Source organism: Capronia epimyces (genome assembly GCF_000585565.1).
Source record: "Capronia epimyces CBS 606.96 chromosome Unknown aczIQ-supercont1.1, whole genome shotgun sequence".
NCBI lineage: Eukaryota > Fungi > Ascomycota > Eurotiomycetes > Chaetothyriales > Herpotrichiellaceae > Capronia > Capronia epimyces.
Window position 1 is genome coordinate 4,599,357 of NW_006912904.1, and position 15,447 is coordinate 4,614,803.

General features: G+C 52.1%; 8 protein-coding genes across 8 annotated transcripts; 5 read left to right on the plus strand and 3 right to left on the minus strand.

Annotated features, from left to right (window-relative positions):
• Positions 1–441: 441 nt before the first annotated feature.
• A1O3_01660 (uncharacterized protein) lies at positions 442–2,488 on the minus strand (the record flags this gene model as incomplete). The annotated part of the gene is made up of 2 exons (XM_007731804.1): positions 442–503; positions 730–2,488. The coding sequence occupies 2 exons, from the start codon at positions 2,486–2,488 to the stop codon at positions 442–444; spliced, it is 1,821 nt and encodes a 606-aa protein (XP_007729994.1).
• Positions 2,489–3,446: 958 nt separating this feature from the next.
• On the plus strand, positions 3,447–3,971 carry A1O3_01661 (uncharacterized protein; the record flags this gene model as incomplete). Its single annotated transcript, XM_007731805.1, has 1 exon — positions 3,447–3,971. The coding sequence occupies one exon, from the start codon at positions 3,447–3,449 to the stop codon at positions 3,969–3,971; it is 525 nt and encodes a 174-aa protein (XP_007729995.1).
• A 445-nt stretch (positions 3,972–4,416) lies between these two features.
• A1O3_01662 (uncharacterized protein) lies at positions 4,417–5,140 on the minus strand (the record flags this gene model as incomplete). Its single annotated transcript, XM_007731806.1, has 2 exons — positions 4,417–4,892; positions 4,972–5,140. The coding sequence occupies 2 exons, from the start codon at positions 5,138–5,140 to the stop codon at positions 4,417–4,419; spliced, it is 645 nt and encodes a 214-aa protein (XP_007729996.1).
• A 469-nt stretch (positions 5,141–5,609) lies between these two features.
• On the minus strand, positions 5,610–7,468 carry A1O3_01663 (uncharacterized protein; the record flags this gene model as incomplete). Its single annotated transcript, XM_007731807.1, has 2 exons — positions 5,610–5,733; positions 5,790–7,468. 2 exons carry the CDS (start codon positions 7,466–7,468, stop codon positions 5,610–5,612), a joined length of 1,803 nt encoding a protein of 600 aa, XP_007729997.1.
• A 764-nt stretch (positions 7,469–8,232) lies between these two features.
• On the plus strand, positions 8,233–9,588 carry A1O3_01664 (ubiquitin-like 1-activating enzyme E1 A; the record flags this gene model as incomplete). The annotated part of the gene is made up of 1 exon (XM_007731808.1): positions 8,233–9,588. One exon carries the CDS (start codon positions 8,233–8,235, stop codon positions 9,586–9,588), a length of 1,356 nt encoding a protein of 451 aa, XP_007729998.1.
• A 423-nt stretch (positions 9,589–10,011) lies between these two features.
• Positions 10,012–11,462, plus strand: A1O3_01665 (initiator tRNA phosphoribosyl transferase; the record flags this gene model as incomplete). Its single annotated transcript, XM_007731809.1, has 2 exons — positions 10,012–11,245; positions 11,305–11,462. The coding sequence occupies 2 exons, from the start codon at positions 10,012–10,014 to the stop codon at positions 11,460–11,462; spliced, it is 1,392 nt and encodes a 463-aa protein (XP_007729999.1).
• Positions 11,463–11,797: 335 nt separating this feature from the next.
• On the plus strand, positions 11,798–12,778 carry A1O3_01666 (alcohol dehydrogenase; the record flags this gene model as incomplete). The annotated part of the gene is made up of 2 exons (XM_007731810.1): positions 11,798–12,307; positions 12,422–12,778. The coding sequence occupies 2 exons, from the start codon at positions 11,798–11,800 to the stop codon at positions 12,776–12,778; spliced, it is 867 nt and encodes a 288-aa protein (XP_007730000.1).
• Positions 12,779–13,840: 1,062 nt separating this feature from the next.
• A1O3_01667 (lactoylglutathione lyase) lies at positions 13,841–14,915 on the plus strand (the record flags this gene model as incomplete). The annotated part of the gene is made up of 2 exons (XM_007731811.1): positions 13,841–13,988; positions 14,089–14,915. 2 exons carry the CDS (start codon positions 13,841–13,843, stop codon positions 14,913–14,915), a joined length of 975 nt encoding a protein of 324 aa, XP_007730001.1.
• Positions 14,916–15,447: the final 532 nt, after the last annotated feature.

Below are 15,447 nucleotides of genomic sequence, written 5' to 3' on the forward strand. Positions count from 1 at the left end.
AGTGTCTTGATCTTGGGAGTGTCTTGATCTTGGGAGTGTCTTGATCTTGGGAGTGTCTTGATCTTGGGAGTGTCTTGTTTGAGATGAGGTAGGATGAATTTTACGGTCCAGGTGGCCGCCTGATAAGTTAGGAAGTCTTTTGCCAAAGGAGCAGAGAGAGAGAGAGGCATAGTCACGGGATGGCACCGGACGTCGGTCGGAACAAGCACAAGCACAAGCACAAGCCCAAGCAACAAGCACGTTGGATTTGTTTCTTCATCTGCGTATGGACTGAACCAATATAGATCTATGATATCGTTCAATGTGCTGCGGTGGACGTTATCCTGGCCCATCCCATCCATATCCTGGCTCTGATATTGTCCCAAAGAACCGAAACGGTGAGAGTATGTCAGGCGATTTTGCTGATGTCTGGATTAGGGGCAATGTTTGTGAAGGCTGAGCCTAGCTCTGGCCACCTCCCTCCTGGAGAAGACGAGTGCCTGTTTCCCGCAGCTTGTATTTCTCTGTGAAGCCGACACGTTAGCGACACTGCTGGTCAATCAAGGAAGCAAGAAAGCAATCAACACTGTTGGTCAATCAAGGAAGCAAGCGACACTACTCGGCAAACAATAAAGCAAGCAAGCAAGCAACACTGCTGGTCGATCAAGGAAGCGAGCAACACTGCTCGGCAAACAATAAACGCAGGAAGAAATCTTAGAAGGAAAAAAAATGACTGCCGGAGCCACTTACGGATCTTTCCACTCGCCGTCTTTGGATATTCGTCCACAAAGAAGACATATTTTGGTACCAGGTGATGGCTCATGCGTTTCTTAACCCAGCTTCTCACCTCTTCAGCCGTTATAGGTGTTTCGCCCTGTGGCAGATGGTGTCTGCGGATAATGAAGGCAGCCACGACTTCGCCGTACCTCTCGTCAGGAAGCCCGACAACACTGACTTCGGCGATTTTGTCGTTTGCAAAGAGGCAATTCTCAATCTCGAGAGGGTGGATGTTCTCGCCGCCGCGGATGATCAAGTCCTTGATGCGACCTGTGATGCTGACGTAGCCGTCTTCATCGATGGAGGCTTCATCCCCTGTGTGCATCCACACCTTTCCGTCCTCGTCGGCTTTCAGGGCCTCGGCTGTCTTGTCTGGCTGGCCCCAATACTCCTTCATGACCAGGTACCCATGAACGGCGAGCTCGCCCCGTTCGCCTCTCTTGAGAATTCTATCCGGATCGAATGGGTCGACGACCTTGGCGTGCGTGTGTGGCAGAAGTCGACCAACTGTATTGATCCGCTTGTCGATTGGATCGTCCGTAGTCGTCATCGCAGAGACGGGAGAGGTTTCGGTCATTCCATAGCAAATGGTCAACTCGGTCAGGTTGAGCGTTTTGTGTAACTTCCGCATCAGTTCGGAAGGAATGGACGAACCCGAGGCTATACCCGTCCGCAGATGCTCAAAGCCTTCGTACGCCACCTTTTCATCGTCGAGAAGCTCAAGTTCGGCTAGAAACATGGTCGGCACTCCATAGAGCGCCGTGGCCTTGTCTTCCTGTACAGCTTTGAGCGTGGCCGTCGGATCAAACGCTTCCTTAGGAAAGAGTATGGCGGAACCGTGAGTAGCTGTTGCCATGTAGCCGAGAATGCAACCAAAACAGTGGAAGAGAGGCGGTGGGCAGCAGACGATATCGAAAGGGGTCAGTAGCATCCGGTCCCCTATTTGCTTGCCATTGTTGAGTATAGAACGATGGGTCAGACACGCCGCCTTGGGCATGGCCGTAGTTCCCGACGTGAATTGGATATTAACCACCTCATGATTCGACAGCGGAGATGAGGGGACAGGAGGTCGATCATCTGAGTCCTGAGAGAGCGCGGACCATGGAGTAGTCGCACGAAACGGGGCCGGATCAATGCGACCTGCTGAATTGTCCACGAGGATGATATTCTTCAACGAAGGAATTGCTTCTGAAGCTAGCGTTGCACTCGATAGATCTGGCACGATAGACTGCAGGAGTGACACATTGGACCTGGGCGGCTTGTAAGGGAGATTGGTCTCTGTTCCGATGACCAGATGTGTGGCAGACAAATGGTTGAACGCTGAAATGATCTGGGACGCTGAGAATGCTGGGTTGAGCGGCACAAGTATAGCTCCAAGTTTGAACAAGGCGTATGTGATGGTCGCAAATTCCAAGTTGTTGCCCAACGATACACACACGCGGTCACCCTTCTTGACCCCCAAGCTTTGTAGTCCTCTAGCCAGAACGTTGCTGTCAAGATCCAATTGAGAGTATGTCAGGCGATTTTGCTGATGTCTGGATATGACAGCATGACGATCGCCATGAGCAGATACGATTTGCGCAAAGTGCTCGCCTACCGTTTCTTCAAGGAGAGGAGGCTCACGAGGCCCTTCTATCTTTGCTATTGTGGAGAGCCCGCGCCGAACCCGTGGGATGGAGAGGAAGGAGGGCCATATGGATGGAAATGGACGGGTTCGGCAGACCGCTCGCATGGCGTTATCATCACACTCAAGGTTCGAGGTAACAGAGGCTGGTGGGTAGCAAGAAAGGCAGGGTGACGGTCTATAAGCAGGTGGAGAGGAACTGCAACCCAACCGTCGCAACCATCGTCTCCGTTGTCATAATGTGTGACGTGACATTGAAGAAGATCGTCTTGGATGCTCGGGAACCGGAGAGCGGACCAAAACCGCACTCAGTTAAGAGGCGCGAATGCCATCGAGTCAGTGGGCGAATACTGTAAAGAGTCCCCTCTAGGTGCCCCTAATCCCAAGCTGAGCTTAGAGGCATGAGCCCGAGCCCAAGCCCCAGAGCCGTGGATGCCGACAGGCCTTAGGCATTGTATTAGGTTGGAGACGGCACCTAAAACTTGGAGTCCAGGGACACTACCCCGCGATCAGCCTTTGCGGGGTATGGACTGAGCGGGCAGCGAACACAGACAGCGCAGGTACAGGAGTACTTGTTACTGTAATCATGCCGACAGTCCAATGGGGCCGTAAAGAAAAGCTCACGCCTGGCCGAATGGCGTAGAAGAATAGCAACATGGTTCTCCGATCGAGGCCTTTGTCAGAGAGAGATGAGAGATATAGACTGTTAGGACAGGACACTGAGCTCGGTAGGCGCCTAGGTACACCTCAATTGAGGTAATCTGCGCCCAAATCTCTGCCCTGGCGACTACCACGAAAGCTCCATCTGTCTTCTGCGCTCAAAGTTGCATCCTGCAGACATGTCATCACTAGTAGAGCTGCTCCTCGCCCCCGCGAAGTGCTACGAAACTGCGGGGGACAACAAATTGCCGCTGTATGAAAGAGCCATCATGGTTGCACCCAATATTAACATGGGTAGCTAGCCGGCACACCATTGCTCTTCCCTCGAGCCCTTTCGACCCAATTCGAACTTCTCTGGCTTGCCATCTGTCATTACCACACAGAACCTATCGGACTGTCCGTCAATATGCTTCTGCAAAGGACCGCTCGCAGCGAGCAGATCGCCGCCAACAGAACCCCAGATGGGCGTGGCGCACGAGCAATTGCCGACTCCGAACGCCCCCTGACCTGCATGTTCTATTTCTTTGCATCTCAGATGAAGCGCAACATCCAGCCAGCAGACCGAGACCTCGTACGGCGAGGGATAACAATAGACGGACCCACTCACCGATTGGACTCTATGTTGGCTAGAATCGGCATGCACGCTGCATATTCACCACTGATCACAAAGTTTGAGACATTTCCCATGGAAATCCCAGACGATCCGGGGTTCTCCCAACGGAACCCCCAAATTTCTCGAGACGTCCACGATACCGTGCTCCTCGTGAAATTTCGGAATAAGGGTGCTCGAGAGGAATGGATAATGACCAAAGAATGGCAAGATTTTATGCAAAAGACCGAGGGTGAGCAGGTGTTCAGGAGAATACCTCATGTCAGATGCGCCAGCAGTGTGAGAGGTCTGATGGATCCGATCGATATCTTGACGGCTTGAGAGAATCGAAGATCTCTTCGAGCTCGACTTGAATGGGTCTGCGCCACCCTCCAAACGATGAGTCGGCTTTGATAGCGAGAGATGTATTGCTGACACATACGCTGACAGGGGCGGATATCTCGCTGGACATCTCCAGCAGTGACAGAAATGATTCTGGACTCACAGGCTGAGAAGTCCGCCATTGATCCCCTGTTGCGGCAGGAGTCCTCCAGTATGGGATGGAGACCTTTGTGTCGGCAAGAGACGGGCGCCTGGAATATCAGATGTCCACATATATCTCCATGATTTTGAATTCTCGAGAGGCTGTAAGGTCCCTTCACAAACCCTCTTTTTCTTGGGGCATCTCCAAGATGTGCTCTCTGGAAGCCTTTATGCCGGTAGGAAATAGGAATATATGAAATCAAGAATTCAAGAATTCAAGGCATCCGTCCAAGTCGACATTGGTTTAGAAATCCTGGATCCCAGTCTCACCTTGCAGTTCTTTACTCTTACTCTTCGTAGCGTCATTTTCATCCTGACCCTCTACAAATTCGGGTTCCTGCTCGTCGAAGTATCTGTCTTGAGCTTCCCGCTCTTCGGTCGCGCGGTCATCATAGTCGGGATTGTGATCAACTGCGCCGTATTCGAAGTCATCGTCAGCGCCTCTCACAAATCTCGTCTCCATTTCCCACTTCCAGCGAGTGAACCCCTCCTCTTTATTCGCAGGCACTTCATCCTTGTCTTCCGCCAGGATCTCCCCGCTGGGGCCTCGCTTGTAGGTAAATATGCTGTTCGGGTCAGGGTGTCTCAGCGCGTCCAACTTGGCTTCGCTCCGATAAAGGTCCGCCTCGAGAACACCAGAGAACCCCTTCTGTCGGCCTTCCGCCTCGCGCTCGGCCGGGGTCTGGAAACGGCGTATAAGACGGTCGTACAACAAGGGATCTGCAAGACGCAAAAATGTCAGTCCATTCTACCTCCTGATGGCTGCCTCGTGTGGAGATAAAGTGAGAGACAATCACACCTGCCAGCTCGAGCTGCGGCCCAAAATATTCCGGGTGAAGATCGAGGTACCGCTTTCGTCGATTCTTGATGCGAATACGATCTGGGACTTGGGTTCCTGCTACCCCCTGCGAGACGGGATTGTCATGGCAAGGGATCGGTACGCCCGTACCCTCTGCGAACAGGGGCATGCTGGAATGTCCAACGTCCCGTAGGATTGCGTGAAAGATTTGTTACGTGGCGACATTATTGGGCAAGATATACAGTATGTACTCGTACTCCGTACGGCTAACTAGTTCCGCTGGCGGGTACTTGCCCACAGCCTTGCAGCACACACAGCCAAATACTCATAGCCAGGGTTAGACTAAATACCTAGTACTATATAGTGTAATCAATTTGGTCCCTGTTAATGTACCCTGGGTTGTATAACTCAAACTGGGTGAACAGCTACTGGACATAAATCACAGACTCTTTTCATTGAAGAGCTGCTGAACGCACAATAAACCCGAGACTTCATTGATCTTTGTGATGTGATATTTTCCTAATAAATGTTCTAGGTCGTTAAATTTCGTCGCGTCATGTTTCTCACCGGTTGCGATTGAATGAGTCTCCTCTCTTTGAAGGATAGAGCTGCAAGAGCCCTGTGGGAACTCCGCCATCTCAACGAAATTCCATGCTTGGGAAAAAACGGGGGCCTCCATATCCATATGCAAGAATGGCCTGGACGTCGATATTCGCATTAGGATGGTGTGCCCAAAGTTTGACCAGAATGTACCGACCCGAGCTATCACATATTAGTGTGCGGCCCAAAGAAGAGGTCATCTGACAGCGAGTACTTACACCGGAGGGTCAAACTTGATGGAGGTGCTAGCTTTGCTGCGGCTTATGGAAAACCGAGCATGTGGCAGCACAACATCAGGCCTGGAGGAGGGACTCCCAGCAAAGCCCCCAGGGTTGTTCTTGGAGCCCAATCCGGCCAATGTGTTTCCATGTTCCTCCAAAGGATCAGCTGGGTCAGGCGCTCCGACAGCTGGAGCAAACGTCCGCAGTCCGGTCCTGCTGGGGGCTGAACGATGGTTGTGCGGCCCTTCTTCCCCATCGTGTGCGCCTTCATGTCCACGGCGCCCGAAAACCTCATCGTTATCCCGTATTTGCTGCGCATGCATCAAATCCACTAGACGATTACGACGCGCCATGACGTTTTCGATCTCGAGGGATCGCTGTCGTCGGACACCTTCCGTTTCTTGAGGAGGTATTGCCTCGGCTTCGTAGCCCTCAGAGTCGCTTGAACTCGACCAGAGATCGTCATGTCGCTCACTTCCCAGATAGTCGGGTTGGTAGCGGTCAACGTACGATCTGAGCGAGTAGTCATCATCGTGCCACGGCCGAGGCGAAGGTGGACTTTCCCTTGCATCCTCCTCATCAGAAGGGTCCACAACTGAGACAGTGAATCCAGAAACAAGAGAAACATCTCGGTCCTCGCCCTCCTCCGCATACGTTGGGTCTGTCAGAAACCTTGACCGATCAACAGACCTCTGGGGGGACCTCGTCGGACGCAAGTATTCTTCAGAAGGACGGAAACCATCTGCCTGATGCCTTCGACGACGATGACTCTTGGGAGACCACCGTACGTCATACTGCGAAGTGTTGTCAAGAAGCTTTCTATCCTCCATCGCAACGAAAACCATCCCTTCTTGAATGGGTGCATCGTAACCGACTCTAGGGGCCTTGATGACTATCTGAGTCAAAGTGAACGGCATTCCACCGACATGCTTTAACAACAGATTACAGTTGTTGGCTTTAGTGCAGTAAACCCTGTAGTCGTCCTGGAGGACATTCTGGGGAAAGTTAAAGACGGGGCCATGCGGGTGAGCGTACTCCCCGCCATCGCAACTGGCAATCTCCATTCGAAGTTGACCAGATACCACTTGACCCTTGTGGCCGTAGCTAAAGGTCTGAGGCTCCTCCTCGTAAGAACCATCATCCAACTTTCTCCGCTTGGACCTCAAACGCTCTCCTCGGATGGATTGAGCAGGTGATGCAGGAGATAAATCTGAAGGAGAGACGAGTAAGTCGGACGTAGTTTCTCTGCCACTTTGCCCAAGTCTTTCCCTTTGATATCGCTGGAGTCGCTCACTAGGTCGGAAAGCCCTCCTTCTGCTGCGGATAAGGCTGGCAGACGAACTAGACTGCGGGGGGATGTCTGATGCCGGCTGTGCATCTCGAGCTTGCGTATGTGTCTCAGAATCCCCTCTTCTTCTTCGTTCTCGAGCAACCGATCGGTCTGCTGCCATCTGGTCCATCTCTCGATCAATGGCCTCAAAGGCCCGTTGTTGGATGGCGCCTAGGTGGCGCTCGGAACTGAGAAGATTTCTGAGGTTTTGCAGCCGTGCTGAAATGTTTGGCCACCTGTAGCGGTCAGGAGGATCGGTCTGGTAGACATTAGCATCATTAGAATCAAGAAGAATAAAATGATGGTAGATGGAAAATGGCGGCGGGCTGCAGAGCAAACACACCATGGCTGCACAGAAAGTTGTGGTCCCAACAAGGTTGCAGGTCTCCTTCTGAGTATGGACACCATGCAAGAAGGTTGGAATCTGGAAGTACAAATAGAACAGTAACTCGTTCGGCTTAGCATAGACTCAATACCGAGGAGTAAGTTATATGACCCAGAAGGATTGTTAATAAAAGAGCGGAAGTCACCAGTCGCCAGTCGGCAAGGTAATGTAGGTATCAGGTAGTTGCCCCGCGATCGGATTGTGGCTTACGGTCCACGTCCTCAAACGTGTGACAGAGGGTGACTGGCACACCTGGAAGATGATGAACTGGTCCAGTAGCAGGCAGACGATGGCTTAAGTTTGAACCAACTTTCGTTTTAGTTAAAGCGCCCCGCTAAGTATAGCGAAAGTCGCTTGCCCAAAGCGCTTAAAAGAGTTCCAAGCCGCTGTCAACTGAGAGCCTAAGGCATTACTCTAGGCTTCGGAGGCCTTAGGGCCCTTGAGCCTAGACTCCTTAGCCTAAGGCTGCAGGAGTGCCCGCAGCTCAGGTATCAACTGCGGATCGCTAAGACACTTGTCAAACAATTTGTAGCAACTGCGACTGCGACTGCGTAGACAGCCAACATTCTCACTGTATCACCTTCAGCTCAGAACTCACTCTCATTGCAGATCTTACTACACTACGTCCAGTGGTTTTTCTCTGTGAAAGCTTCCTCAAACCTCCTCCATCTTACCAAGACTCCCCAGCCTCGTTCATCCACACTTCTTGCTTGATCGAATGCACGATGAACGGCGAACATTCCCTGCCTGACGGGTCTCTTCCCATAGAAAATACCAACGAAGTTCCTCAACCAGCGGTCAATGATCCGAACGCTCCAAATTTCATCCCATTTATCCCTGCGGTTGGCAATGGCTTCGTCCCAATCCCAGACCCAAACTTCACCAACATGACCCTCCCCCTCAATGGTGTCCCGTCGCAAATGGATGCAATGGCGCCCACACAAACCATTTCCGCCGACGAGATTGCTCTCTACGACAGACAGATTCGATTGTGGGGTATGCAAGTCCAACAAAGACTACGTCAAGCGAACATACTTCTTATAGGCATGAGAGGCCTCGGCAATGAAATTGCAAAGAACCTTGTCCTAGCAGGCATCGGAACATTGACTGTCTTGGATCATGAACTGGTCACCGGAGAAGACCTTGGGGTACAGTTCCTCGTCACCGAGGCTCATATTGGCCAAAATCGGGCAGAGGCCGCTCTTCCAGAATTGCAGAAGCTCAACCCCCGGGTCGAACTATACACAGATGCAGATGATATTAAAGAGAAGTTGCCGGAGTATTTCCATTCCTTTGACATCACAATCGCGACTGGGTTGCCCGTGGACGTACTATGCAACATCAACATGGCATGCCGAGCCTATGGTCGGAAATTCTACGCCGCGGACACACATGGCATGTATGGATTCATCTTTGCCGACCTCTGTCTTCATGACTTTGTTGTTGAAAAGCCGCGCAGCAACAGACCTTCAAAGATAGGCGACATGGAGACACCCACACGAAGTGTGACTGCCGTCGACTCAAAAAGAGAGAATCAGACCATCACAGACATCATTGCGTACCATGAGACTTACACGCCTCTGCGATTGGCCAACCTATCCCCTCTTCCCGCCAGGTCCAGAAACACTCGACGAAGCAAGATGCGCGTGACACCTCTACTTTCATGCTTACGAGCCCTATTCGATTTCCAGAGCCAGAGCGGAGGCCATCTACCGGTGATCCGGCGTCCAGCAGACTTGGCCATGTTTACTCGACTTGCGAACCAGAAGCATCTTGAACTTGAGTTACTCCCGGAGACTTTGAGAGCGGACTTCCTGCGCAGCTTCCTTCAAAACCTTGGAGCCGAAATCAGCCCTGTGGTTGCGTATCTGGGAGGGTATTTGGCTCAGGATGTCATCAATGTCCTTGGACAGAAAGAGGCTCCGCTTCAAAATTTCCTACTTTTCGACGGCGAGGACTTTACTGCAACCCAATACAGCTTGCATCCTATTAACGATGACGCCATGGCTATGATGAATACGAATGGACTTCCGATGATGCCTGGACCAGTGCCAGCGGAGGGACCAGTGACGGTCACTTGAGTACCACGTACAGACACTGGCATGACATTCCAGACGAGACTGGTACTTCTAGCTGTGCCTCCAATAGGTACCTAGGTATGGTGCTACACTGGCAGCCTGTTACTATAATTACTACTACACGAGGGTCGGATGGGGTTTGGGAGTGGCCAATCGCCATCGTTCTTGGCAGCCGGGATTTTACCAGGATCTGTATGACGGTCGGCCATTTGAGACACCTGGGTTGTCTTCAGATGAATGATGGTTCAGGCGTCGGTCTTTTGGTGGAGGCAGGTAAAAGGCCAGGAACTGAGTTGCATGGTTATTTCCTTAGGGCAATGAGTATCACGACTACCCCCGAAACTTGATGAAACCGTTGTGGAAGACCAACGTCCATACTACGAATCAAACACTTGCCGTTGAGCATCCTCCTACTACTGACCAGAAATGCCGTCTGCGGATTTCCCGACGAAACTAGCCGATATTATTCTGAATGACTCAAGCCTCAACCCATCCTTGTATGCCAGTCTTAGGTCGATTCGCAAGTCTACGCTATCAATACCGAATCGTCTCAACTCTGTCTTAGCCGACTCGGAGTTCGCCAAGCAAGTATCCGAACACTTCAAGCTGCCCCTTGTTGCCAACGAACGATGTGGGAGTTGGTACATAGAACCGGCCGATAAAGTTGGCAGTGCGTACTTCAAGAGCACTGACGGGCATCACGGACAATGGGACTTCTCGCTACGACGGCTCAATCTCCAACTATTGCCTATACTGGGTAAATATGGCGGTGCTGTTGTGGTTGACTCTACTCGCCGCGGCAAGAATCTGCCAGATGCATTCAGTAAAACAGCACCCATCTGGGTGGCTGTAGTCAACAGAGTGCTCTTTCCTGAACTACCCTCGACACACGGGCTGCAGCATCCACCTCCTCCAGATGAGCTAGGTCTGTCGGAAATATCACAAATCGAAGCCAGACTAGACAGATTTGCACGAGCATTCTCTCAGCTGGGATTGAATTTGGCCAACCTCCGCGACGAGCTGAAACATCCAATTCGTGTCACTTGGGCGATAAATGGTCGCTTTGATGTCAATGATGACTCGGTGGACGACAAACTCGAAGGCGGTGTCGACGAATGGACCCACCTGGTGCTCTGCTCTGCATCTCGTCGTGTTCACGGAGCAGAGGCATCCGAAGGCGGATACATCCAAGGAGCCGGTGATGACAGTGAAGGCTGGTCGCATGGGCTCACCGCGGAGTTGTTTTGGAAGCACAGGGATGAATTGTTGCAGACCCCTGAAGTCGACCTACCTGACTTGATCCAACAGTGGTGTGACTGTGGGAATGACGAGGGTGTGAGTGAAAGCCAGTTCACAAAAATCATCCCGACATCCAACCTTCACATTGGAGTTGGCCCAGTCTCTAACGTCCAAGGATTTGATCTCGTCATCAATTGTCAAGGAGAGATTCCTCCATCACCGAGGCAACTTGATTTGAAATGCCCGTCGGGCAAATTTGGAAGCAAGGATCTTCGTGACAAGCTGGGGATGGTATGTGATACTGTCAAACAGCATCTTCGCAAAGGAAAAGATTGCCAAATTTTGGTGACTTGCTCGAGTGGGAAAGACCTTAGTGCTGGTGTAGCGGTCGCGCTTCTGTGTCTTTTCTACGACGATCAAGGTACGCTCATGCCATCTTCCTGATGGTCTCATTTCCTCTCATGCTGACATTTTTCGAAGGTCTGGTGCAGGATGACTACCAGTCCAGCAGCGTAGATAAGCAGCTTGTCAAACAGCGGTTGGCTTGGATCACCTGCTCCAAAGCGGATGTCAACCCTTCAAGGGCCACACTGCAGGCCGTCAATTCTGTATTGATGCAACGTCCTGACTACATGTAAGGCCACTTGGAATTTGGTCAAAATTGGACTGTTATGAGCAGAGATCAAGGGTCGGAACAACGATCTCCGGGAGACCGGAGGCTGTGGCCAGGCACTTTGCTAGTACTGTACGCGAGAGGGCCTAGGGGCTAGTGATGCCTAGGTAATAAGGCTCAGGTACCTTACTAAGGCCCCTGAGCCTGCGCACGTCATTGCATCATAGAAAATTAAGCCACCACCACTGAGCAGACCGCTTGCAATGATACAAAGATTGTCTCTTTTGACCACCCGCAAATATTGCTCGTAAATCAGCAGTTGCTCCCGTGCCGAATTCATCACTGTCCAGCCCTCGCAAAATGCCCTCGCTGTCGTTGGCAGATACCCTCCCGCTGCCAAACTCCTCAGTGCGCATCCCCCGCCTGGGGTTCGGCGTCTACCAGTCGTCGCCCTCGGTTTGCGTCCAGTCATGCCTCGCCGCGTTACAAGTAGGCTACCGGCATATTGACACGGCACAATTCTACCGCAACGAGGCGCAGGTCGGCGAAGCAGTCAAGAAATCGGGTCTTGCGCGCTCGGAAGTGTTCGTCACCACCAAGATCCTGTCTCCGGGAGGCAGCATCGAGAAATCATATCAGAAGTGCATCGACAGTGTGGAAAAGATCGATTCAGGCGGATATGTGGATCTGTTTCTGATACATAGTCCCAACGCAGGGGGGAAGGCACGGAAAGAAATGTGGCTGGCTCTGGAGAAGTTGTACGAGGAGGGCAAAGCAAAGAGCATCGGCGTGAGCAATTATGGAGTGGGCCATATCGAAGAGATGAAGAGCTATGCGAAGGTCTGGCCACCACACGTGAATCAGATCGAGGTATGTTTCCGCTGTCTGTTTCCTTCTGAGCAGTTTGTATCGGTGGCCAGTAATACAAGTGACGCTTTTCAGCTAGCGACAGGAGGCAGGCACAATTGACTGACAGGACTCTAGCTTCATCCTTGGTGCCAACAGCGCACCATCACTTCCTACTGCCAGAAGCAGGGTATTATCATCGAAGCGTACTCGCCTCTCGTCCGAAATTACAAGGCCAACGATCCGGCGCTGGTGTCCCTGGCCAAGAAATACAACAAGTCCACCGCTCAGATACTGATCCGATACTGCCTGCAGAAGGATTGGGTGCCGTTGCCGAAAAGCGACAATCCAGAGCGGATCAAGCAGAACGCAGATGTTTATGGCTTTGAGATCTCAGCCGAGGATGTAGGCACGTTGGACAGCCTCGATCAGGGAGACGCAGGTGCAATCGTCCAGGCTGTGAGCAATGAATACATTATTTCCGATTCGCACTAGGATCCACGTTAAGATCCCAGAGGCCGCCCCGCCAATGCGCTGGCATCAACCAGCTTGCTCGAGCAGACATCTCAAGATTAAACAGTCCAGAGGGCTGTTTACGTCAATCGAGCTTCCTGGGTTATCATCCAGGTTTCCGGCTATGACCTGAACGCTCACGGCAATCGTAGACGACCGGTGCTCCTTGTACCCGCCATTCCCGGAATATGGACCTAGAGGCTGTCGGGCGGATTCATCCCAACGGTCAGGATAAAAAGTGCTTTGTCTTCCGCCTGTACGGTTTGAAGGCCAGGGAAGAGTACCGAGAATTCAACCCTGAAGTTGCTGTCTACTGCAAAGTAGAGGCATACGCAATACACGTGGATCTCATCAAGGAAGCATACCCAGGAAGAAAATGGCTCTCGAAGGAGGGTATGGAAATGACGGCAAGGCGTTTGTCAACAACTACTCCCAATTGCAGAGAATATCATCAGAGGTGAGAGAACGGCGACCTTATGTTCTGAGCAGGTAGCTGAAGAGGAAATGGTGACGACCATGAATGAGACTTCATGTCATTCTTTGGCTAAGATAGTAGCCCCTGAGTCCCGCCTCACTCCGCCTAATAATACAATATTCGGGGTATATCATGCCGTAGCCTCGAGATTAGGGCGGACGAACCAGCTGCCAAGCGAAGGAGATGCTGCGAGGGCTGTTCCGGCTATGGCTTGGACGGTGATAGAGACACCGAGGTACAGACTTCAGAGTGGGCAGGAGGAGGGGAGGAGTCCGCTGCCATCCACCCGCCCGCGCAGTCTGCCCCTCCACGTCATGGAACTTTTCCAGTGCCGACGGTGGTGAAATGCGTGAGCGTGAGCGAAGGGAATGGAAGCATCATCCAGTCAACTCCACGGCTCCATCTGCATCTGCCCATAGCCAGCTCGAATCTCCCATTACCCAACCATCCCCTCAACGCTCGGCTTGTTGTCGATGCTTCGATCTCGCCTATCTATCCTACCACGCCTGCAGCACCTCGCCCGGCACTTTTCCCTCTCTTCTCCCATCGTATCCAAATCTTTCGCAACCATGGTGGACCAGACGAAATGGAAGTTCAACCACACGATGCTCCGGGTGAAAGATCCCCAGAAGTCGCTGGAGTACTACAAGCTACTAGGGCTGAGCTTGATCAAAAAACTCGAATTCCCAGAAAACAAATTCGATCTCTATTTCTTGGGTAAGCTACCTCCCGCCCCCTCTGTGAGAGAGCCCTTTCTCCCTTGCAGTACAGACGAGGTCAAAAACGACAGAGTGCTTACCAGTCACACTTTATCTAGCCTACGACGGCCCCAATTCTGCGTCTCAAGGCGCTCACTGGAGTGACCGTGAAGGCGTACTCGAACTGACACACAACTACGGTACCGAGAGCGATTCGTCATTCAGCATCAACAATGGCAACAAGGAGCCGCATAAAGGGTTTGGCCATGTCTGCGTGAGCGTGGACAACATCCAAGCGGCATGCAAACGCATCGAAGATGCCGGGTACAAGTTCCAGAAAAAGCTGACGGATGGGCGCATGCGTAGCATTGCTTTTGCTCTCGATCCCGACGGGTACTGGGTGGAGATCATCGGGCAGAAGAACGTGGACGAGACAAAGGACATCACCACCACAGACACGTCGGCATATCGGTTCAATCACAGCATGATCCGAGTCAAGGACCCCGAGAAGAGTCTCAAGTTCTACCAGGAGGTCTTGGGCATGACCCTGCTGCGTACGTCGGAGCAAAAAGAGGGGGGCTTCACACTTTATTTCCTGGGATATCCCGGGTCCTTCAAGGTCCCGAAACCGGAAGACACCCCGAACGGAGTCAACCCGCTGGCTGAGAAGGAAGGGCTGCTCGAGTTGACCTGGAACTATGGGACGGAAAAGCAAGAGGGGAAAGTGTACCACAACGGCAATGACCAGCCTCAAGGTTTCGGGCATATCTGTGTCAGCGTGGATGATGTGGAGCAGGCCTGCCAGTTCTTCGAGGAGAAGAAGGTGAATTGGAAGAAGAGGCTGACAGATGGCCGGATGAAGAATGTCGCCTTTATTTTGGATCCGGACGATTACTGGGTTGAGATCATCCAGAACGAGCAATTGAAGAAGACCAGTGACTGGTAGCGATCTCGGCACAGGTGCAGAGATATCTGTATACACTAGCATGAGAGAGCAAAGGTATAAAGTCTATCAGTAGGCGTCTCCTCTTCGGATCTGTTCCCTACGATATCCGGTGTTGAAGGTCGGCCACGGGCTATAGCCAGCCCGAGACAACGAGACCACCGAGGGAGATCTTCAGCGGAGCCAAAATAATAAACGTCTACTCTGGACAAGGAGCCACGCACACACCGTGCTTTACAGGAACGAGAGTACAGAGTAGAACCCTGGGTCGCGGGTTTCAGCCTCGCTCAGGACAGGCAAGACAGCCTGACATGTGATCTTCATATCGGCTCCTAGTCCGTAGTATCCGTAGTCAGTACTGCCGGCGGCCACTCGTTCTCCAATCAGCCCCGACATGACGACCCTCCACTCCAAATGATGTGATGCGTGACTGGCGGGGGACATTTGGTCCCGAGTTCCTTCAGGTTCATCAACTGAGTGGTACTAGGTCAGGAGTGTAGGTTGCTAAACCGGTAAGTTTCCGAGGGTGGACAGG